The following is a 23,895-nucleotide window of genomic DNA, read 5'->3' on the forward strand; positions in this document are numbered from 1 at the left end:
TATGGTCAACAGCCCAAGGCACCATCTTTTGAGGAAGCGGATTCTCAGCAGCAATAGGAAAGAGAACTAAATCAAAACCATAAAAATCAAGATAAAGACTTGCACCTTTCACCACCTCAGGAGGTCCCAAAGCATTTAATACAATGAAGTACTTTTGAAGTGTATTTACTGTTGTAATGTAGGAAGTGCGGCAGCAAATTTGCACACAGCAAACTCCAATGAACAGCATTGTGATAATGACCAGATAATCTCTTTCTGGGAGGTTGGTTGAGGGATAAGGATTGACCAGGACACTGGAGATAACTCTTTTGCTCTTCTTCAAAACAGTACCATGGGTCTTTTACCTGCAACTCAGAGAGCAGACTAGTCCTCAGTTTGGCATTTATCTAGATATCAAAAATACAAAACATATCTAGAATAAGTAGGTCAAAACATTACAGTAATTATTCCTGTGGTGACTGTTTCGCAGCTGGTTTTCGAAAAACTGCAGGAAGATTGTGAAAAGTTGACCGCAGGAAATTGAGCCACACACATTCTGATCGAGTTGGATGTCATTCTTCATATTCCAAGCAGTCTGTGCTCCTCCCATGCCTGCAATCAAAATCTGTCGAGTCACACAGTTCTTGTTCCCAAATCCAATGCAAGTACATTTTCATTTTGTCAATGTACTGAAGTCATTAATACTTCTATATCCACAGTGCTCCTTCTCTGTCCTCTAATTTTCCCCCTTTTATTAACTTTAATTTCAGTCGCACCAAGCACTGTTCCCAGCCCCAGTTTGTAGTCACTGAACCTCAATCACCAAACGTCTAACTAATATTTTGCAATCAACCTTCTCAGTCCTCAGCCAAGATGACCCAGGCATGAGTCATCACAAACAATGTTTAGTCCCTAAGCCAGGTATTCCTCAATATCAAATGTGCAGTCACCTTATTCCAGTATCCAGTATTTCTCAGTTTATAGTCAGAAGGTTTCACTTTGCAGGCACGAAGCTCAAGTCTGCAGTCATTGGGTTCATCATCAACCTCCTCCCACCCCACCCATACTTCTTAACAACAGTTCCATCTCCCAGTCTGCATTCAGTGTGCCTGCGTGAAACCCAGTACATCAACACCAGTCTGGAGTCACTGCACGAATGTCACTTGGCTGTGCGTGTGCCAGTCCTTGATCAGGGATAGGCTTCCCCCATCTGCACAAACGGACTTGACAAGAGAAGGGGAAGGGATTTGTTTCCCACCACTGCCCAACCCCCAAAATGTTAACAGCTGGAACATAACCCAGACCAAAGTAATAGTCACACTCTCGCCACTGATTTCAGTCAGGTACCTGGGAATTCTGAAAGGCATGTAGTAGTCCCAATGGAATGTCATTGCGATCACATGAGGGTTGTAAGATAGGACTGAAATTGTTGATAGTGAAACAATTTGCAATAAAAATATAATCTAAGTGCTAAGGAATGTTTAATTTTGAAAGCTTATTTTTTACTTTTAGCTTAAAAGGCAAAATGTGCCATCTTCACCTTGCTGTTTATTCTAAGTGTTGGCAGGTCACCATCATCAGGTTGTGGAAGATGATTTGGGATGCATTCTAGCAAGATTAAATGTATAATCGATCTTAAGTTTTTAAAAAATTCATTCAGGGGTGTGGGCTTTGTTGGCTGGGCCAGCTTTTATTGCTCATTCCTAATTGCCTTGAGGTGCTAGTGAGCTGCCTTCTTGAACTGCTGCAATCCATGTGGTGTAGCTACACCCACAGTGCTGTTAGGGAGGGAGTTCCAGGATTTAACCCAGTGACAGTGAAGGAACAGTGATATATTTTAAAGTCAAAATGGTGAGTTGCTTGGAGGGGAACTTCCAGGTGGTGGTGTAACCATGTGTCTGCTGCCCTTGTCCTTCTAGATGATAGTGGTCATGAGTTTGGAAGGTGCTGTCTAAGGAGCCTTGGTGAACTCCTGCAGTGCATCTTATAGATAGTACACACTGCTGCTGCTGTGCATCGATAGAGGAGGGAGTGAATGTTTGTGGATGTGGCGCCAACCAAGCAGGCTGTTTTGTCCTGGATGGTGTCAAGCTTCCTGGTATTGTTGGAGCTGCACTCAACCAGGCGTGTGGGGAGTATTCCATCACACTCCTGACTTGTGTCTTGCAGATGGTTGTACGAAAGGACTGAAATTGTTGACAGTGTGCTTTACATATTTAAATATTCTTATTGTTAGGGCATTTAAAAATATAACCAGCATTGTTAAATATGCTAATTTGAAAAGTTAACATATTGGGATGAAAATCTCAAACTTTCTATTTGTTTTCTGCCGAGTTATCTCAATTTTAATACAAATTTGTGACATTAGAGCAAGTGCGCACTTTGACTTTCAGTTGCAATCTGTGCAATTTTAATGGATATTCTGCATTATTTATCCGTATAACCTTCCTTCCTTCATGGTGATTCTTTTTCTCTCTTGCATCTTCAATTAGACAAAGGGGTGGGATTTTACACCGGCGGGATTTTATGGTTCTGCCGAAGTCAGTGGACTTTTGAACAGCTCACCACATTTTACGGCCCTACCCTCACCGGCAACGGGACTGTAAAATTCCGCCCAAGGAAATCAGTTGAGTGTAATTTAAAACATATTATTTGCCACTGAAGTCAGTAAATCAAGTTGCTCGCAGCAAAATTAAATTGAACAATGGACTAAATCCATTGATTAAAGAGTGAGTTTTTAAATTGTCCAATTCTGAGCAATGCACTTTTGGAAGGATGCACTCTAGAGACGGAGCAGAAGAGATTTAGGATAATGGCTCAAGGGATGAGAGGCTTCGGTTACACAGATAGATTGGAGAAGCTGGGGTTGTTCTCCTTAGAGAAGAGAAGTTTGAAAGGAGATCTGCTAGAGGTGTTCAAGATCATGAGGGATCTAGACAGAGTAGATAGGGAGAGCCTGTTCCCATTGGTGGAAGGATCGGGACAGAGGACACTGATTTAAGGTGAGTGGCAAAAGAACCAGAGGCAATATGATGAAAAATGTTTTTAGGTAGTGAGTGGTTAGGATTTGGAATGCATTGCCTGACTGTGTGATGGAGGTAGATTCAAACATGATTTTCAAAATGGAATTGGATAATTATCTGAAGGGAAAAAAATTAGGGGGAAGGGCCAGGGAGTGGGACTAGCTAAATTGCACTTGCAGAGAGCCAGCAGGCTTGACAGGCCAAATAGCCTCCTCTGTGCTGCAACCATTCTATGATTATCCTAATGATCAATAACACAAAGTTTAAGTGTTAAGAAATTGGCTCCATATATGAAAGGATTAAAAAATTAATTCAGATAAAATACAGCTAAAAGTCTTCTGTGAGAAATACACTTTCGCCAGGATTGTTACCTTGTTGGGTGAGCGTGGTGGGCAGGCCTGGGAGTGGTGGTGAAGCTGACTGTCGCCCGCGATCGGGCCCCGACATCGATCTCATGCTGTCTGGCCAATGAATGGGCAGCCAGCGTGAAAGGCGTGCTACAGCGCTCAGCACTGCTGGGGTGGGGGCTGGAGGAGGGCAAGCGTGGAAGTTCGCACATGTGCCCGAGTGAGTGCAGTTAAACCTCCCCGAGGCACAGAGCTGCCTCAGGGAGTTGAAGATTTAAAAAACACAAAAATAAAAAACTTAGCAATGTTAAAAACATGTCCCCTCAGGTGACTGTCACATGAGCAGGGACATGTTATGAATGAAAGTTAAAAATTTTATTTAATTTTTGATTGCTCGTCCCGCCCGTGGATGAGGTTTCCTAAAAAAAAAAATCCAACGGCCACTTGGCCTTTGCGAAAAAATTTCAGTCAATTATTACTTTAATGGCCTTAATAGGCCTGTTAATTGTCAGTGGGCGCACACGGGAGTCTTAAACCATAACAATGGACGGGCAGCGAAAAATCACCGTCAATTGCTACTTTAATGGCCTTAATAGGCCTCCTAATTATTGGCGGGTGCACTGCCGACTCTCGCGCGCCCGCCAACCGAAATATCGCCCGACATCATCTTACACTCGAGCGGGTCGGGCGCTTGCCCACTCGGCGCAGATTTCTGCCCATTATTTTCACAGACACAGAGACAGACAAGAGGCCTTGAAAGCAGGCTTTCCAGACAGCCAACGAGGCTTAAACTGATAACATGACACTGTTTTCAGAATAGCAAGTTATTTTGATTGAAAAGAATTGCCCAGAACAAACGGGCTCTGGCAATAAAACACAAAGTAACGGTCTTATTCTAAAAGCAACAGGTTTTCTTTAAAGTAGAAATGTAGGTAAACAAGTAGTCAAATCTGCAAACTCTTCAAGATAGTCAGGTTTCCACAGTTAGAGGGTTAAGGTCTTATTAGATCTCCCCATAAACTGAGATACAGCAAAAGCTATGCTTTATATTTTGGATTGTAAGTATAAAACTAGCTAATTTTTTGTTTGCATATCCTGAGAATGTTATCACCAAATGTGGGTTTGAAGTTGGTACTTTTAGACAAATTAGTTTATCTTGTATTTACACCTTGCAGTATTCAAAACAATATTATAATGTAATCCAAGATTTTAACTTAATGTGAGGGACTAACTCACACTGTATATTTTTATAAAATATATATAGATACACTCATCTCTATCCCTAAAATTTTTAAAACTGAACAAAGACCTTTAAAATGGTTGAAACTGTCTGTCTGTGACCCCTGAACAAAAGAAGCCATTTGGCAATTTTAGAAAAACTCACACCTCAACATCTCTGAGGAGCCACTAACATACCCCTGTGGACTATACAGCCCAACATCAAAGAGATATACAAAGGCCACCTGCATTTAATAACCCAAGCTGGCCAGAAGGAGATGGATCGTGTGCTAAGACAAAGGCCCCACAACCTTCCTTTCAATTCCTAATGGTTAAGATGCTTTGGAACCCAGGCGATGGATGCACATCCTTTGTCAAAGATCGTGGAGAGGTGAGACTCATGTGACGTGGGCCTCTGGCTTGTGGAACAAGTAATATTGTCTCGCTGAACTACATAGCTCAGTCTGCTGTTTAACATCTGACTAGCAGTCCACACTGAAGGAGCTCTGGCCCAGGTTGGACAGCTGGCTCCATCTATCCTGCTTCTGCTGGAAGTCTGTACCATTGCCTACAAGACTGATTCATCTCCGCACACCTATCTCATCGAGTGAAGTAAACGCCATCGGAGAAGTTAATTATCCTGCATTGGTTTTCAGCCCACAGACCTCCATGAAGGAATACCTCACTGGACTTTGATTCTGGACTCTGTGGTCACTTAACTGTATATCTTTATTTTCTCTATCCCTCTCTATCTGAATACGAGGGGGACGTTGCAAACCCTCTTTCATGTTTTGAGTGTGTGCAAATAAACTAACCCTTTGAGTTAATCCTATCTCGAGTCTGCTGTGGGGTTATTAATAGAAAATTGGATCACACCAAAACTGAGGGGTTGGGAAGTACATCACTGGTTACAAAGAGGGAAACAAATAAAAACATCTTTCTGTTTACAGAGGGCTAGTGAGAGGAGAAATTAGTGCTTTGTAAATTAACTCCCCTCCTTTCCATAACACTTATTATATAGTAAATATTAAAAAGGTTGTGGTCTCAGTTTGTAACCTCATGAACCACATAAATCTTCTAAAATTCTTAATTGTAGGATTCTTTAAATTTTCTGTGTTATTCTTAGAAATATAACTCTATGACTATGACTATAACACATCTGTTTTATATACTGTGTATATTTCTTCCCGAGATAATTTTGTTTAGTCTATAAATCCTGGAAGAAAGGGCATTTTCTCTTAGGACCAAATCCCTAGTTAGCATAGCTGATTAAGCTCTTAACTAAAAGAAATTCTAAATTATTGTGAGGTTTCAATCTAGCTATAATTTCAAAAGGAAGATTTACCCTTGTCGGGGAGGGGTAAAGATCACAGAACTCAAACATAAGATGATATTAAGTTAACTTACATACTTCCTTCTTCACAAATGTCTCTGCAACAGGGTTAATGTAATAAAAAGCAAATGTGTTGTATCTGGATACAGGCCTTTTTACTTGAATGATGGAAAAGTCTGGCCAACATTTCCCTTCAAGTTTCTTGTCTGCTGCTCTTATATCTGTTTTCTCCTTCCAGCTGCATGAATTAAAGTGTTGGCTGCCCTGATTACATCACAAGTTCAGCAAACTGCAAGTTTTCCAATGTTCCCTGAAAATCCCTCAGCAACATGAAAGGAATCGCCCCTGGGTTTCCAACCAGGAATACCTAGGGCAGCATTTTTCAAATGCAGGACAGTCGATGGCAAACGCATCCCCGCCAATCACAGCCGCCCCACAGCCATGTAACCTTCCATGGAGCGTTAATTGGCTGGAGATGGGACTTCTGCCCCTCACTTGAGGGGAAGTCCTGCCTCAGAGAGCCCTCCGGCAATCTGATTGGCCGGTAACTCCGTAGTTCCAGCAGTGCCAGTGACAGCAGTGGCCAGGGCACGGATTACAAGCAGTCCCCAGATTCTCAATCCCACATCCAGGACCAGGTAAGCTCAAGGTGTCTCACAGTGGGGAGGGGTGGGGATGCCCGACAAGGGGATAGGGAAGGGGGCTGGGTTCTAGATGGAGAGGCCAGGGAGGGAAGGAGCTCCCAGGGGGGCAGGAAAGGTGGGGTTATGTCTTGGGGGGAAGGGGGGGGGGGGGGGGGGGGGGGGGTGCCCGATGTAGAAGGGGAGCCTTTGTGAGGGGCATTCCCCCTCCATCCCATTCGAGGTCTGAGCAGGGTGACCTACAGACCTTCTCTACCCTGCCCCAGGACTCCTCCCACCAGCCTCAAAATGGAGGTCGGGTGAGAAACAGCCCAATTATTAGCCACTTAAGAGCTTGGCATGGGGCAAGGGCAGAGGGCTTCTGTAGGCCTCACTTGCCCCATGTAAAATTGCAGAAGTCAGGGGCAGTAGGAGGGTGGCGGGAAGGCCACCAGGGAATTTTATGGGCGCCCCCTGCAAGGCTGCCAGGGAGGGGACGGTAAAATCCTGGCCCTGGTCCCACTGCCACATTAAGTGCTCCTTGAATTTGACACACCAGAGCCTGAGAATTTGCTAAGCACCTGCTGTTTACCACTTCATCTTTGCCTCTATGAGGCTTAAAATTGAGTACGTGGGGTGCTGAGACGGAGGAGGTGGACGGTGAGTGAGTGATCACGGAATAGCTAAGAAGCCTGTCATTCACGCTGGACAAGAAATGGAGAAATGCTGTGGTCAAATAGAAATAAATGAAAGGGATTCTCAGAGAAACCAGGGACTTTCTGAAAGCATGGCAATAATCTAATGTGCAGAGGAAAGAATAAGTGGTTGGGGGTGTTAGTATAAAGTTTAAGGTGTGGGGTATTTGATCCCAATGCCCTACTTTTAGAGAGATATTTTCAATTGGCAAAGTTCATGTACAAATCTTAATATACTTATACTCCATTCATCGGTGGAATATTTTAAAACAGGCACTTGTTTATTTTAAATACATCAGTACATACCTAAAGTAACATGCAGAGGAATGTCATAACAATGCATTAAGAATTCTTGGGTGATGATTGCTGCTACATAACCTAAATTCATTAATATTAAGATTACCATCTCCACACTACTCAGTGGTTGAGCAGTGACTCGTGGAGAGTTCTGAAATTTGTACGGATCTTAATATGGTGAAATGTTTAATCTTCAACTGTTATAATCTCTCAGCATACGCTTGTAGGGATAAGTTTATCCTGGTGTTCAAAGAGGTTAACTATAGATACAAATAGTTACCTCTGGCAAATGTAAGATGAGTGACAAGTGTGGTTAAAGTAGGAAGAAGAGGGCTCTTGGTTCAGAGTTATGTCAGGGAGGATGCAAAGTACCTCAGGGACCAGTGTTGCTCTAATTTACATCAACAACTTGGATTCATAAGGTAAGTGCAAAGTGGTCAGACTTGCAGGTGACAACAATCTAGGAGGCGCAGCTTGAGGAGCTTGCACAAGAACTACAAAATGTTGTTTGTCAGAATATGCAAGTGGGCAGGACAATGGCAGGTGAAATACAAAAGAGCAAGTACAAAGTACTGCGCTGAAGAAAAAAAATAGGCATCCTAATTTTGTTACAATTCAGGCTTTTCCAGATTCTTTGACTAATGCCCAGAGCAATGTCTTTGTTCAGGCTTCCCATGAACTAATGCATAAACCCGTAAATTAATCTGAGATCACATGACATATTTACATTTACCATATCTGGACCACATGCCCACATTCCAAAATTACTTTGGAAAACAATTAGAATCAGTCTCACCAGAACATTACTAACAAACAAAAACAGGAAGTTTTTTTTTCAGAAGAACCATGTTGGACCTGAGTTTTTCCAGCACTTTCTGTTTTTATTTCAGGTTTCCAGCATCTGCAGTATTTTGCTTTTATTTTACTAACAAATAGGATTTTTTCACAGATTGATACTATTTACAGTTCAATCAGCAACAGTAAATTGTTTAAGTCAGTCCAAATGAGACACTAGCTTTACACTAGTTGGTGTAAGCTTTAAGCAGGCAAATCTTCAGTTCAGTTCCTTTGACTTTCCTTTGAGATATTTCTCACAGAAGACAGACAAATAATTCTTAGAGCAGGGGGGGCGGGTAGTGACTTGTGCTCTGCCAGATGTGGTCTAATTTAATATCACATTGGATTTCTTTACTATGCAAAGGAACAGCTAAGTCAGAACTGTAACTGCCTGGTAACTCTGTCATTTATTCATATGTTGAAAACCCTTTGAAATACAGACTCACCTTTGAGATGTTAGTCTGCAAAACAGATGGATTTTAGTCAGACAATAAACTTCAGTGCACACAGCCAAATGCATGATAGTGGACATCTATGGTACTTGACACATCCCATCTTTGATAGAGCTATCCTGCTATATCAAGTTGTTGATCAGTATCTCAGTGATGCACACGAATTGTTTCTAGTGATCGAGTGTTTTTGACGGTTGTTCAATCAGAAGCATAAATTGGTTAGACATCAACTGCATTGATTGGCTTTTTTGTCTTATCTGCTTCATGCAGTGCCAAAAAAACCACAGTCCCTATTGATGGGGTTGGAGGAGGCCATTTTGAGGATGGTGTCTTGCTCAGAAAAATCAACTTTGAAGCCAGAAAACACAATACAGTGAAAATGGTAGATAGAACTTGGTGCCGCCTTTTGCAAGCAGCAGGTGAATTATCAGAAAATTGCAGGCGTTTGGCCCGTGATCTGACATTTATAGACAGAAAAGCAGAGGTAATGCACCTGCGATTTTCTGATAAGTTACACACTGCATGAGGCCACAGTGGCGGTCCGGGGTCTCATAAAGTTCCACCTCAAGTCTTTTCTGGCTTAAAGCATTGACTGGCTAAGTGTCGGATGATAGCCCTCGCCTTTGGAGAATATTGTTAGTACAATTATTGTGAAGCTGGCATTAATAGTATCCGCTGTGTGCTGCATGTGTAAACAACACATCAATTCTTCCAATTTCAGGATATAGTGTATTGTACCCAAAACATGCCACTCCTGTATCTTGGTTTTTAGCAGTTATATGCATCGTGTGGCTAAAGCTGCAGGCAGTGCCTGGCTGGAATTATGATGCCCTGTTTGAGCTTCAAGCAGTTTCACACAGAAGTTCCTATTGCTGCAAATATTACCGAGTCAAGAGCTTGCACAAACTTTGCCAAAAGCAACTCCGCTCCAAAGTCCAAACTATGTCTATTTTAGTCACACAGCAATTTCCTATCTCTGCCAATACGTTACACCAATGTTATTTTATATCACTCAGTCAAGTCCTTAATCTTTTAGGCAGGCTAACTCTGACTCAGTTGGATTCATTCCCCTCCCCTCACTCCAAATCCCTTGACTTGTTAATATGGATTTTCTTCCCCCTCTGGCGGTTCCCCAATCATCATTTTCATGTCTGCCTCCAAGTTATCAGCACCTTCTGTAACTGCTTGCAGCAGAATAATTACAGCTGGCCTGGTCTCCAAACATTCCCCTTGACTTTCACATGGTAAACTTCACCGATAATCAAGGGTCACTGTTTGGGGTGGGTGGGGACGGATTGGTGTAATTTTGACTTTGGATTTTATTGAATGTCTGACACTTTTGTCCAATCAGCTGCCTGTTATACATCTCAAATTTTCATATTCATTGACTATCCCCCCCATATGTGTGAGGGGGTCATTTACACAAAAACTTTGTCTCCAAACTAGCTGACGCAATATGTTCATCCACTAGTTTAATATTTAATTCCAGGTACTAATTATGTTTGTATCGTTGAAAGTTGTACACCAACTTCAGTGCCATGGGAACAATTCCTCTACAACAACAGCTCCACCCTACCTGTTTCTTTATTCTCCAAATCCGTGCGTGTGTCGTTCACCTTCAGGGATTACCATTACTAGGTACATTTTAAACTACCATTCAGCCATCGTCCCTGTGCTCGTCAACTTAACTTGGCTCCCAGTTAAGCAACACCTCCATTTAAAACTTCTCATCCTTGTTTTTAAATCCCTCCATAGCCTTGTCCCCACTGTGAGGAGTTCTTCCATCTCTACCAACTCCAAGGTATATGTGCTTCTCTAACTCTGGCCTCTTTAGCATCCCCGATTTTAATTGTTCTGCAATTAGTGGCCATGCCTTCAGCTGCCAAGGCCCTAAGCTCTGAAATCCTCGCCCTAAATCTCTCAACCTCTCTTTCCTCTTTTAACACAATCCTTGAAAACTAGCTCTTTGAACAAGCTTTTGACCACCTGCCCTAAACTCTTTATGTGGCTCAATGTCATATTTTGTTTTATAATGCTCCTATGAAGTGCTTCAGGATGTTTTATTATGTTAAAGGCATCATACAAAATTCTTGCTGTTTTATACACCAGCTTTGATGAAGATGATTATTGGGTTCAAAACAAAAACAGAATTACCTGGAAAAACTCAGCAGGTCTGGCAGCATCGGTGGAGAAGAAATCAGTTAACGTTTCGAATCTTCATGACCCTTCGGCAGAACTGAAGCATAGTTAGGAGAAAGGTGAAATATAAGCTGGTTTAAGGTGGGGGGGCGGGGGGAGAGAGAAGTTGAGGGTGGGATGATTGTGGAGATAAGCAAGCAGTGATAGGAGCAGATAATCAAAAGATGTCACAGACAAAAGGATCAAAGAGGTGTTGAAGGTGGTGATATTGTCTAAGAAAAGTGCTAATTAAGAATGGAAGACAGGACACTCAAGGTACAGCTCTAGTGGGGGTGGGGTGGAAAGACTAACAAAGTTTTAGTTTTAGATTTAAAAATAATGGAAATAGGTGGGAAAAGAAGAATCTATATAAATTATTGAAAAAAAAGGGAGGGGGGAGAAACGGGGTGGGGATGGGGGGAGGGGGAGTTTAAGATCTAAAGTTGTTGAATTCAATATTCAGTCCGGAAGGCTGTAAAGTGCCTAGTCGGAAGATGAGGTGCTGTTCCTCCAGTTTGCGTTGGGCTTCACTGGAACAATGCAGCAAGCCAAGGACAAACATGTGGGCAAGAGAACAGGGTGGAGTGTTAAAATGGCAAGCGACAGGGAGGTTTGGGTCTTTCTTGCGGACAGACCGCAGGTGTTCTGCAAAGCGGTCGCCCAGTTTGCGTTTGGGGTGGGTGGGGGGGGATTGGGAGGGGGTACATCCGGTCTCCAATCATCCAGAGATTGGAAGATCTGGGCCATTATACCCTTATGTGGCTTGGTGTCATAGTTAGTTTTATAATGCTTCTGTGAAGCGCCTTGAGATATTTCATTACATTAAAGATGCTATATAAATATAAGTTGTTGTTATTGTAGAATAGTAGGTAGCTGAGACTGTATAACAAAGCTGTAGTTAATGTCCCTAACCATAAAAAGTAAACTAAGCAGCTTATCACAGCACTCAGGTCTCATCTGTTCATTACATCTTTGAATATCCCTCAAACAAGGTTACTTTTTACTGAACTTAGAAACTTTGCAATGAATTCACAATTCCCACTCAATCTATAACCAGCCTGTTCTCCCACTGTAGTGTACCTAAATATTTCAGGACGTGACAAAGAGCTGTGTTCCAGAAATCTTTTAAAACCTATTTTCTTGAGCAACCCTTCCTCCAACTATTCGCATCAGCGTAACCACGTTGGAACTGGTAACAAGGCAGTATTGTCACAGGGTGCTTGTTTGATGCAATAGGCTCTACCATTTCATTATAAATGAGAAGGAAGTATTGCAAAATTAGTTACAAGATAGAATTCAGTTGGTTGAGTGGAAGATATTTCACTGAGAAGCAGTGTTAAAGACTTGTTTATACCCTGATCTGTGTTGTGTAAGATTTCTCAATATATTACACGATAAATCTACGTACATTCCTGGATATATTGCATAATAAGTCTGATTCATGGAAATTTGACACTCTTGTATTTACTCGTTGATCTCCTTGTAGATCAGTAGTCAGTATTCAGATAAAGCATTGTTACTGGAAGGCAGGGCTGATATCAGGTAGCGGTGAGGATCACTGGATCCACATAGAGGAGGGGAAAATGGGAAAAGGGCGAGATAATGGGAAAGAGGAGGGAGAGATTGGGAAGGGTTGAGAAGGGAAAGCAGAGAGAGGAAGTGAGGAAGAAGGGAAAGGCAGAGAAGTGAAGGAGGGGAATGAGAAGTGAGGAGGGGCAGAAGGGGTCAATGTTTCCTCTGAGTTTTTGAGTGTGCAGGTGATTTATTTAAATGTGTGGCCACTTTGAAACTTTTTGCATGGCTGCACATGCACTGTAACTTAAAGGGGCCGACATGGGCATGTGGGGACTTTCGGGTTGGTTAGGATAGAGGGAAAAGGAAAAGAGGGACAGAAAACTCTAAGGGTGTATATCAGGGCGGGCATCCATCAATCCCAAATTTCCTTCTCCAATTTCCAATTTCCTTCTAAGTGGGCAGAAGGGTGTCCAGCTGCCTTGACTCAGGGTGGCACTGGCACTTTTAACATAGGTTTTCCTGGTTGTGTAACCTGGCGTCAAAGCTTTCAGTGTATTTTGAGTTGGAAAGTCATGATCCACGCAACATTTTTTATGTATATGTATATATACATATATATAAAATAGATGTTACACAAGCACAACAAACTGTGTTCCCTAGGTCACATTCCCATGATCTCAATAGGACTGGAAAAATAGGCTGGAAATTTCTTCAAAGCTGCTACCATAACATAACAGTAACTTTGATGAAAGAGCAGCAGACATGCCATTTATCCACATAAAGAGAGTTTGCACTACACTTCTGGAAATGAGGCGATAGGGTGGGAGGAAAGCTGAGGAAATGCCTAGTCATGGTGTCATGTCTTTGGGTTTTTTTTATGAGGCATTTTCATGAATTCGGTTTCACTCTTCTAAACAGTGGTAAACAATGATGAGACTGTGGATTTGCAGCAGAGAATTCTTATTCTGCATACTAGTCACTGGAATGTGACTGAGACTCTAACTCCAATATAACAGATAATTTTAGTTAAATAAAACAGGTAAATGAATTGTACACGGTGTAAGGCACTGAATCAATTATTTTACTATCCTTGTCGATGCGCTATGAAGCATGCTGTACATTGGGACTGACCTTGTCCCCTAGATGGGGAGGCAGAAACTTGAAAACGTTAGGGTGATTTTTTCTGGGGTTTCTTCTCCCCATCTGCCAATGGATGTTAAAATGGATGCACAACCAACACCACCAGTACATTTTTAACTTGTTTGCTACCACATTTGTCCACATGAATACAATGACCACTCAAGTCAGGAGTGGATAGAATACTTTCCACTTGCCTGAATGAGTGCAGCTCCAACTACACTAAAGAAGCACAACAGCACCCAGAATAACGTTGCCTGCTTGACCACCACCTTAAACATTCACTCCCTCCATCACCGGCGCACAGTGGCACCAGCGTAAAACATCTACAAGATGCACTGCAGCAACTCGCCAAAGCTCCTTCGATAGCACCTTTCAAACCTACGTCCTCTAACACCTAGAAGAACAAGGGGAGCAGATTTATGGAAACACCACCACCTGCACCACTCACCATTTTGGCTTAGAAATATATTGCAGTTCCTTCATTGTTGCTGGATCAAAATCCTGGAACTCCCTCCATAACAGCACTAAGATTACACCTACACCACATGGACTGCAGTGGTTCAAGAAAGCAGCTTACCACCACTTTCTCCAAGCAATTCTCAGAATAGGCAATAGATACTAGCCTTGCCAGCAATGTTCATATCCCAAGAATGAATAAAAATAAGCTTCAAAATAGTGTGTGCTGTGTGAAGTGATTTGGGATATGATAAAGGTACTATATATAAAAGCAACTTCTTTCACTAAGACTGAAATATTCTGTGATCCAATGCTAGTAGTGAGTGGCATCAGGCTACGCTCCCCCAATTTTCTAATAAATTGCCCCATGGGTTTGATGGTCCTCCAGTGGTGCAAAGTTTGAAATATTTCATACTGTGTATGCAGGGAATAAACAGTTCTAGCATCTAGCTTTACTTGAACTTCTCAAATCTTAGGTTTACTTGCTCTGTGATTGAACTTGTGTTAAACATCCTACTTACAGCCATGTCATGCATGACTTTCAGCATTATGAAAGCCATTTATCATGATCCACATCCAATCTTCTTTCATCTGCTCTCTCAGGTTGATGTAAAAGATCTCATGGTATAATTCAAAGAAGATCAGGTGGCTCCTCCCAGTGTCCTGGCCAATATTTTTCCCTCAATCACCATCACAAAACAAGTTGCCAGGTCATGGTTATATCCGGGACCATCTTCTGCCTCATGTTTTACATTGCAACTACACTGCAAAGGTACTCCATTGGCTCTAACACACTTTGGGACATCCTGAGGTTGTGAGTGGTGTTATATAAATGCAAGTCTTTCTTTGTTCTTTTCTCCATTCAGAATAATTACTTATAAACAGAATTTGATATCTCACTATCAACTCCTTTGGATTTGTTCCATATTTAGTAAAGTGCTCTGACTTACTGAAGTGCAACACTGGAAATACACTGTATCTTATAGGATGTACCGTACTCCTGGCCACATTGCATGTACATTGTATTATAAGGCAGCAAGTTATTACGGGGAAGAGTTGACGTCATAAAAATCATCTCAATTGGGAGTGTGCTGTTGCCTTATGACGTACTCCAGCACATATTGTTGTTTATAATTTATGCAAATAAAAATTTTTCATCTTTTTGCATTTCTAATGTTTTCCCAGTTTTCATCACATGAGGTACTATAGCAGACAATTACAAAGAGCTACCGCCAACAATCAAAACACCACATTGAACAAATATTGCACCTTATGATTTGACAAGCAATGATGTTGAAGTTGTCTCATCATAATACATACATCCAACAAAGAATTTAACGACCAGATCATGATACTCTACTATATGTTAATCAATCTCCTGTGGAAATAGAACCATAGAAAAGTCACAGCACAGAAATAGGTCATTCAGCCCATCGTGTCTGCGCTGGCCGGCAAAGAAAAAATAGAAAGACATTTTTTAAATACTCACATACAAAATCAAGAACAAGCACAATATTCAAGTAGGGTTGGAGGAAAGAGTGACAAAAAAGGGTTGGGAAGGGTGAGGAGGCTGAAAGGAGGAAGGAGTGGAGGGGGTGGGGTGGGGAGAGGAGGGGGTGGGGTGGGGAGAGGAGGGGGTGGGGTGGGGAGAGGAGGGGGTGGGGTGGGGAGAGGAGGGGGTGGGGTGGGGAGAGGAGGGGGTGGGGTGGGGAGAGGAGGGGGTGGGGTGGGGAGAGGAGGGGGTGGGGTGGGGAGAGGAGGGGGTGGGGTGGGGAGAGGAGGGGGTGGGGTGGGGAGAGGAGGGGGTGGGGTGGGGAGAGGAGGGGGTGGGGTGGGGAGAGGAGGGGGTGGGGTGGGGAGAGGAGGGGGTGGGGTGGGGTGGGGAGAGGAGGGGGTGGGGTGGGGAGAGGAGGGGGTGGGGTGGGGAGAGGAGGGGGTGGGGTGGGGTGTGCAGTGGAGGGAAAGGGGGTGGGGAGTGGAGGGGATGAAGTGGGGAGAGGAGGGGATGGGGTGGGGAAGGGCAAGAAAATCGGGTAAGGGAGAAACTGGAAATCTCTCTCAATGGGGGTGTCCCCTAACTGCAGAAAGGGGCACATTTGCAGTGTGTCCTTCTTTGAGGTTTGAGTTTTCCTCTCTGCACAAGGTCATCTTCCCCACCCCCAAGCTCAACATCAAGATCAGCAGGGGTTGGGGCAGCTGGTTGTGTGGGGCAGTGGGGGATGTCTGCTGGACTTTGTCTATTCATTTGTTCCCTAATTCCTGATGTATGCTCCTGCTGTGGTAAACTCCATGCTGGAAACACAATTTGTATGCTATCATGTAAAATCGGCTCCACTACACAACATATCGTCTGTCGCTGGGTCAGTGATCCTCCATACAAAACACACTGACACTGAAATATAACATTTCTGTATATCCTCATAATTAAAGGTATTCCACATAGTGTAGAGCTTCAGAGGCTAACACACCTTGATAGCGTAACTGTGCATCACACCTTAAAATACCTGCAGGGCAATTATGATTTCTCACATATCACAATGACGAAATGTGAAGTAATCAACACTCAATTCCAGTTACTGCGCAGGTAAGAAACAAGTACCAACACAAAAATAACTATCATTTTTCTCAACCTCATTTCACTGTAATGTTACTTCCCGACCCTCCTGCATTATAGAGTCATAGAGGTCTACAGCACAGAAAAAGGCCCTTCGGCCCATCGAGTCTGTGCCAGTCAAACAAGTACCTAACTATTCTAATCCCATTTTCCAGCATTAGACCCATAGCCTTGTATGCCATGGCATCGCAAGTGCACATCCAAATACTTCTTAAATGCAATGAGAGTTTCTGCCTCTACCACCCTTTCAGGCAGTGAGTTCCAGATTCCCACCACCCTCTGGATGAAAAAAATTCTTCCTCACATCCCCTCTAAACCTCCTGCCCCTTACCTTATATATCCCTAAAAAAAAAACTTTGAAGTTCACATGACAAATGGGTTAAAAATTATTTTTGTAAAAATCAGTAAACTTATCCAATGTATGTTAGAAGTCACAACGTTTACAATACAGTCTACAGCACAGAAAAGGGCCACTCGACAAAATGGTCTAGCCAACCTCTAACCCTAGCAGAATATCCTACGAAAAGAGAGGGAGCCCATGTCCCAGAGAGACTGGGTTCCCCGCTGTCCCAGAGCAGCCGTGAGATTCCCTAGTGGGGCCCAATGAATTCAATCTATGTAGACGGTTTAAATTTTACACAGTTCACTCCACTCGCAGCTGGAACTGACTGCAGGCACTGAAATGTCTGTGAAGAAATAATGAAACAGAAACATACTGGCAGCAACTAATGACTGTGTCTGGGGAGTGGTGGGATGTTCATGTGGCAAAGAAAAGAGGGGGGGGGGGGGGGGAGGGCAAGAGATCAAGGTCCAGAATAAGGGCTGACTCTCACCTCGTGAGGGCAACTGGCTTCCAGCAAAGGTCCATCGAACTTCTCCAGGCTGAAGACTCCGCTCAGCCACAGGATAAGGCAGAGGCTCGGCTGCATCGCGGGTATTACCCAGGACTGAGAAAGTCGGTTCGTTTTCGATTGGATCGCCCGGAATGCAATTCCCATCTCACTAAGTGACTGTTCCCATGACGAAAACAGCTTCCCACGCAAGCCAAATATCCAAAGATCGGGCCAAAAAAAACAATAAAAAGAAGAGGGTTTGCTTCTGGTTCTGCCTCGCCCCCCCTCCCCAAGCTGTGCGCGCTCTCTCTCTCTCTCTGCAGTCAGGGTCCAATGGGTTCGAGCTGCCGGTCGCCTCTTGATTGTAACAGGTGCCAGTGCTTCCTCCTGGAGGCTGGAACTGATTCCACTGGGTCCTATAGCCCGACTGGGAATGGCGCCGCCTGTTCCCCAGCTGAACCTCGCCTAAATGAGGAGCCAAAGGGCAACTCCAGAGTCCAAGTGCCTCGCTGTGACATTCAACCTAATCTGTCTATCCGCCGTTTCGTACAGGGGTGTGTGTGTTACGAGAGGAAACTTGCATGGATAGCCCCTTTATCGCCTCCGCTGGAAGTCGCGAAAGACCTCACAGCCAATGAAGGACGGGAAGATAGTCTCTGGTTCAGGTCCTCAACGAAGCTTTTAAATGATGAAATCTACATGCACCACAGCGCCTGTAATGTAGTTATACTGGATTGGTTGCAATTTTAATATAACTTTAATCCAGTATTCCTTCTTTTAATATCCCGTTCACCTGCTGAATTCGTTTATCTATTTTTTTGTTACTACATGATTGCCACATGTTTTACTTAGTCTACATATGATTTTTTTTGATGTAAGTCGCACATCAATTCAGCCTTTGGGCTGAGACGTGTTTCTTGAATAAAATACAAATTGTGAGTTGTTTCTGAAGTGCTACAACTGCCTTATTCGGGCATAAGTGCAACATTCTTCTGGCAGTAGATGAGATAAATGATCGGTTAAATCTGTTGCAAGAGCAAAGTATGTTAGACGCTGGAAATCCGAAATAAAAAGAGAAATGCTGGAATGCTCAGCATCTGCAGAGAGAGGGAACAGCAGAGTTAACCTGCCAGGCCGATGATCTTTCGTCAGGGCCAGGGCTGCTCAGAGGGGTAACAGTTGTCAAACCAAGCAGGAAATGGGGGGGGGGGGGAGGGAGTGGAGAAAAGGACAAGAGGGAAGATATGTGAAAAGATGGAAAGCAGGAGAGATTTAAAACAATCAATAGGGATGATGTTGCAATGCAAAAAGAGATGCTAATGGGCTAAGTAAAGAAAGAAAAGGTATATCTGGAGGAGGTGTAAATGGCAAAAGCAGAATCATCAGCAACAGCTGCTGTCCAAAAAATAGTGATCTGAAATTGCTGAACTCAATGTTAAGTTTGGAAGGTGTTCCTCAAGATTATGTTGAACTTCATTGGAACAGAACAGGAGTCCAAGGATAACAAGCAGTGAGAGTGGAGTGAGGAACTAAAATGACTGGTGACTGGAAACTCAGGGTCATAGCTGCGGACTGAATGGAGGTGTTCCACAAAGCAATCACCCAACCGATATTTACTCTCCTCAGTGTAGAGGAGATCACATTGTGAGCAGCGAGTACATACGAACATACGAATTAGGAGCAGGAGTAGACCACTTGGCCCCTTGAGCCTGCTCCACCATTCAATAAGATCACGGCTGATCTAATCTTAACCTCAACTTCACATTCCTGCCTACTCCCCGATAAACTTACACCCCCTTACTTATCAAGAATCTGTCTACTTCTGCCTTAAAGGACTCTGCCTCAACCACCTTTTGAGGAAGAGAATTCCAAAGTCTCAAAACCTTCTGAGAGAAAAAAAGTGTCTTCATCTCTGTTTTAAATGGGAAACCCCCTATTTTTAAACAGAGCCCCCTAGTTCTAGATTCTCCCACAAGAGGAAACATCCTTTCCATAACCACCCTGTCAAAGCCCCTCAGGATCTTATATGTTTCAATCAGGCCGCCCCTTACCCTTCTAAACTCTAGTGGATCCAATCCTTTCCTCATAAGACAACCCGCCCATTAATCTGGTAAACCTTCTCTGAACTGCTTCCAATACATTCACATCTTTCCTTAAATAAGTACACAATACTCCAGATGTGATCTCACCAATGTCCTGTATAACTGAGGCATAAATTCCTGACTTTTGAGTTCAATTCCCCTTGCAAGAAATAATAACATTCTACTAGCTTTGCTAATTACTTGCTGTGCCTGCATACTAATCTTTTGCAATTCATGCACGAGGACACCCAGATCCCTCTGCATCTCAGAGCTCTGCAATCTCTCACCATTTAAATTATATGCTTTTTTATTCATCTTGCCAAAACGGACAATCTCACATTATACTCCATTTGCCAGATCTTTGCCCATTCACCCAACCTATCTATATCCTTTTGTAGACTCTTTATGTCCTCTTCACAACTTGCTTCCCTGCCTATCAGTGTGTCATCAGCAAGTTTAGCAACTGTACCATCGGTCCCTTCCTCCAAATCATTTATACAGAATACTAAATTGAAAGAGCTACAAGGAAATGACTGTTTCACCTGGAAGCAGTGATTGAAGCTTGGGCAGTGAGGAGGAAGGAAGTGAAAGGGTAACTATGGCATCGCCTTCGCTTGTACAGGAAGGTACCGTGGGAAGGGGAGCTGGTGTTGGGGTGATTGAGGAGTGGACCAGGGTGTCACAGAGGGAATGGTCCTCTTGGAATGCTGAAAGGGAGGAGAGGAGAAGAATATTTTGGTGGTAATATCATGCAGGAGGTTGTGAAAAAGGTGAAGAATGATCTGTTAAATACAAAGACTGGTGGGGTGGAAAGTGAGGGCAAGGGGAGTCTTATTGTGGTTCTGGGAGGAAGGGAAAGGGGTGAGAGCAGAAGTGTGTGAAATGGAATGGACATGGTCAAGGGCCTTGTCAAGAACAGTGTGGGGGAGTGGAATCCTTGGTTGGGGAGAAAGGAGGACATATCGGAAGTACTGGTATGGAAGGTTCTGTTGTCAGAACAGAATCAATGGAGTCAGAGAAACAGGGAATAGAACAGAGTCCTTACAAGAAATGGGGTGTGTAGAAGTGTAGTCAAGGTAGGATGGAAGTCAGTGGTCTTGTAGTGAATGGTTGCACAAATATTCCCAGAAATGGAGACAGAGAAGTTGAGGAAAGGAAGTGAAGAGTCAGAGATTATTTATATGAAAGCAAGGAGCAGGTAGAAATTGAAAGCAAAGTTGGTACATTTTCCAGTTCAGGATGAGAGCAGGAAATGACGTCAATACAGTCATCAATGCATTGGAAAAGCAGGTGAGTGAAGAGAGCTGAGTAGGACTGGAACTAAGAACATTCCAGATAGCCCATGAAAAGACAGGCATAGCTAGTTCAAGTCCTCATAGTAACACTTGATATTTAGAGAAAATGAGTGGAGAGAAAGAAGAAGTCATTCAACATGAAGCCAGACAGAGGAGAGTGGTGTTGAATGGGGACTGGTTAAGCCTCCATTCAATTAAGAAGTGAAGAACTCTCAGATCATCCTGGTGGGGGATGGAGGTTTATACAGATTGGATGGTTAAGGCCTGGAAACTGCTGAAGTGGCGGAGCGTGTCAGAAGAGTCACGGATGTACGGGAGAAGTGACTGAACAAGGGGAGAAAAAATAGGGCTGTGATAGGAAACAATCAGTTCTGTAGGGAAGTCCTGTTTATGGATCTTGGGAAGGAGGTGTGGAGACGAAGTCCCACCTTCACACTGAGGATGCCCTCCATCGTGTTGTGTGGCGCTACCACCGTGCTAAATGAAATAGGCTTCCACCAGATCTAGAAACTCAAGACTGGGCAACCATGAGGCACTGTGGGCCATCAGCAGCAGCAGAATTGTACTCAACCACAATCTGTAACCTCATGGCCAGGTGTACCCCCCACTCTACCATTACTACCAAGCCAGAGGATCAACCCTGGTTCAATGAAGAGTGCAGGAGGGCATGCCAGGAGCAGCACCAGGCATACCTAAAAATGAGGCGTCAACCTGGTGAAGCTATAACACAGGACTATTTGCGTGCCGAACAGCATTAGCAGCAATTGATAGACAGAGCTAAGTAATTCCACAACCAACAGATCAGATCTAAGCTCTGCAGTCCTGCCACAACCATTCGTGAATGGTGGTGGACAATTAAACAACTCACTGGAGGAGGCGGCTCCACAAATATCCCCATCCTCAAGACAGGGAAGCCCAGCATATCAGTGCAAAAGATAAGGCTGAAGCATTTGCTACAATCTTCAGCCAGAAGTGCCGAGTGGATGACCCATCTTGGCCTCCTCCGGAGGTCCCCAGCATCACAGATGCCAGTCTTCAGCCAATTCGATTGACTCCACATGATATCAAGAAACAGCTGAAGGCACTGGATAGTGCAAAGGCTATGGACTATCACCCCTAGCCAAGTTGTTCCAGTACAGCTACAACGCTGGAATTTACCCAGCTATGTGGAAAATTGCCCAGGTATGTCCTGTACACAAAATGCAGGACAAATCCAACACGACCAATTACTGCCCCATCTATTCTCGATCATCAGTAAAGTAATGGAAGGGGTCATCAACAGTGCGATCAATCAGTGCTTGCTTAACAATAACCTGCTTACTGACACCCAGTTTGGATTCCGCCAGGGTCACTCAGCTCCTGACCTCATTACAGCTTTGGTTCAAACATGGACAAAAGAGCTGAACACCACAGGTGAGGTGAGAGTTACTGCCCTTGACATCAAGGCAGCATTTGATCGAGTGTGACATCAAGGAGCCCTAGCAAAACTGGAGTCAATGGGAATCAGGGGGAAAACTCTCTGCTGGTTGCTTTCATACCTGGCACAAAGGAAGATGGTTTTAGTTGTTGGAGATCAATCATCTCAGTTCCAGGACATCACTGCAGGAGTACCTCAGGGTAATGTCCTTGGCCCAACCATCTTCAGCTCTTCATCAATGACCTCCCTTCCATCATAAGGCCAGAAGTAAGGATGTTCAGTGATGAATGCACAATGTTCAGCGCCATTCATGACTCCTCAGATACTGAAGCAGTCCATGTCCAAATGCAGCAAGAACTGGACAATATCCATGCTTGGGCTGACATGTGGCAAGTAACATTCACACCACACAAGGGCCAGGCAATGACCATCTCCAACAAGAGAGAATCCAACCATCACCCCTTGACTTTCAATGACATTACCATCACTGAATCCACCACTATCAACATCCTGGGGGTTACCATTGACCAGAAACTGAACTGGACTAGCCATATAAATAGTGTGGCTACAAGAGCAGGTCAGAGGCTAGGAATCCTGTGACAAGTAACTCACCTCCTGACTCCCCAAAGCCTGTCCACTATCTACAAGGCACAAGTCAGGAGTATGATGGAATACTCCCCACTTGCCTGGATGAGTGCAGCTCCCACAACACTCAAGAAGCTTGACACTGTCCATGACAAAGTAGCCTGCTTGACTGCACCACATTTGCAAAACTTTACTCTCTTCACCAGCGATACACAGTGGCAGCAGTGTGTACCATCTACAAGATGCATTGCAGGAATTCAGCAAGGCTCCTTAGGCAGCATCATCCAAACCCACGACCACTACCTCCTAGAAGGACAAGGGCAGCAGATACATGGGAACACCACCATCTGGAAGTTCCCCTCCAAGTCACTCACCATCCTGACGTGGAAATATTTTGCTGTTCCTTCACTGTTGCTGGATCAAAGTCCTGGAACTCCCTTCCTAACAGCACTGTGGATGTACTGGCACCATATGGACTGTAGCGATTCTAGAAGGCAGCTCACCACCACCTTCTCAAGGGCAACTAGGGATGGGCAATAAATGCTGGCCCAGCCAGAGAAGCCACATCCCTTGAATGAATAAAAAAAAGTGGGTTTTGCAGTGTTGGGGGATTATGAAGTTGTTCTCAGAATTCTCCTTCTACCTGTGTCCCTTCATCTGGCTTCTTACCCTCCCTGGATCTATTCATTGAGAACTGCCGGTGTGACATCGGCCATCTTAATTTCTCTGCTCTCCTCAATCATTCTAACCTATTCCACTCTGAACTTGCAGCACTCCATTTTCTCAAGCCCCACCCTAGCATTGCCATCAAACCTGCTGATAAGGATGGCATTGTTGTTGTTTGGTCAACCAACCTCTACCATCAGAATGCCAACACTCTGGCACATTCCCTTACCTCTCACTGGATCGTGACGACACCGTTGAACATCAAGCCATTGCTTCCAGCATTGTCACTGACTTCATCTCTTCTGGAGATCTCC

The 23,895-nt window shown here is 43.8% G+C and overlaps 1 protein-coding gene across 1 annotated transcript in view; it reads right to left on the reverse strand.

Moving 5' to 3' along the window:
• Positions 1 to 17,807, reverse strand: part of LOC144681582 (interleukin-17 receptor C-like) — a 71,867-nt gene extending 54,060 nt beyond the window's left edge. Inside the window, exon 1 of the mRNA XM_078543293.1 lies at positions 17,538 to 17,807. Within this exon, the coding sequence (XP_078399419.1) occupies positions 17,538 to 17,702 (165 nt within the window). The 5' untranslated portion in view covers positions 17,703 to 17,807. The remainder of the gene's footprint in view (positions 1 to 17,537) is intronic.
• Between the last annotated feature and the right edge of the window lie 6,088 nt (positions 17,808 to 23,895).

This window comes from Cetorhinus maximus, chromosome 6 (genome assembly GCF_964194155.1).
Source record: "Cetorhinus maximus chromosome 6, sCetMax3.hap1.1, whole genome shotgun sequence".
In the NCBI taxonomy this organism is placed as follows: Eukaryota; Metazoa; Chordata; class Chondrichthyes; order Lamniformes; family Cetorhinidae; genus Cetorhinus; species Cetorhinus maximus.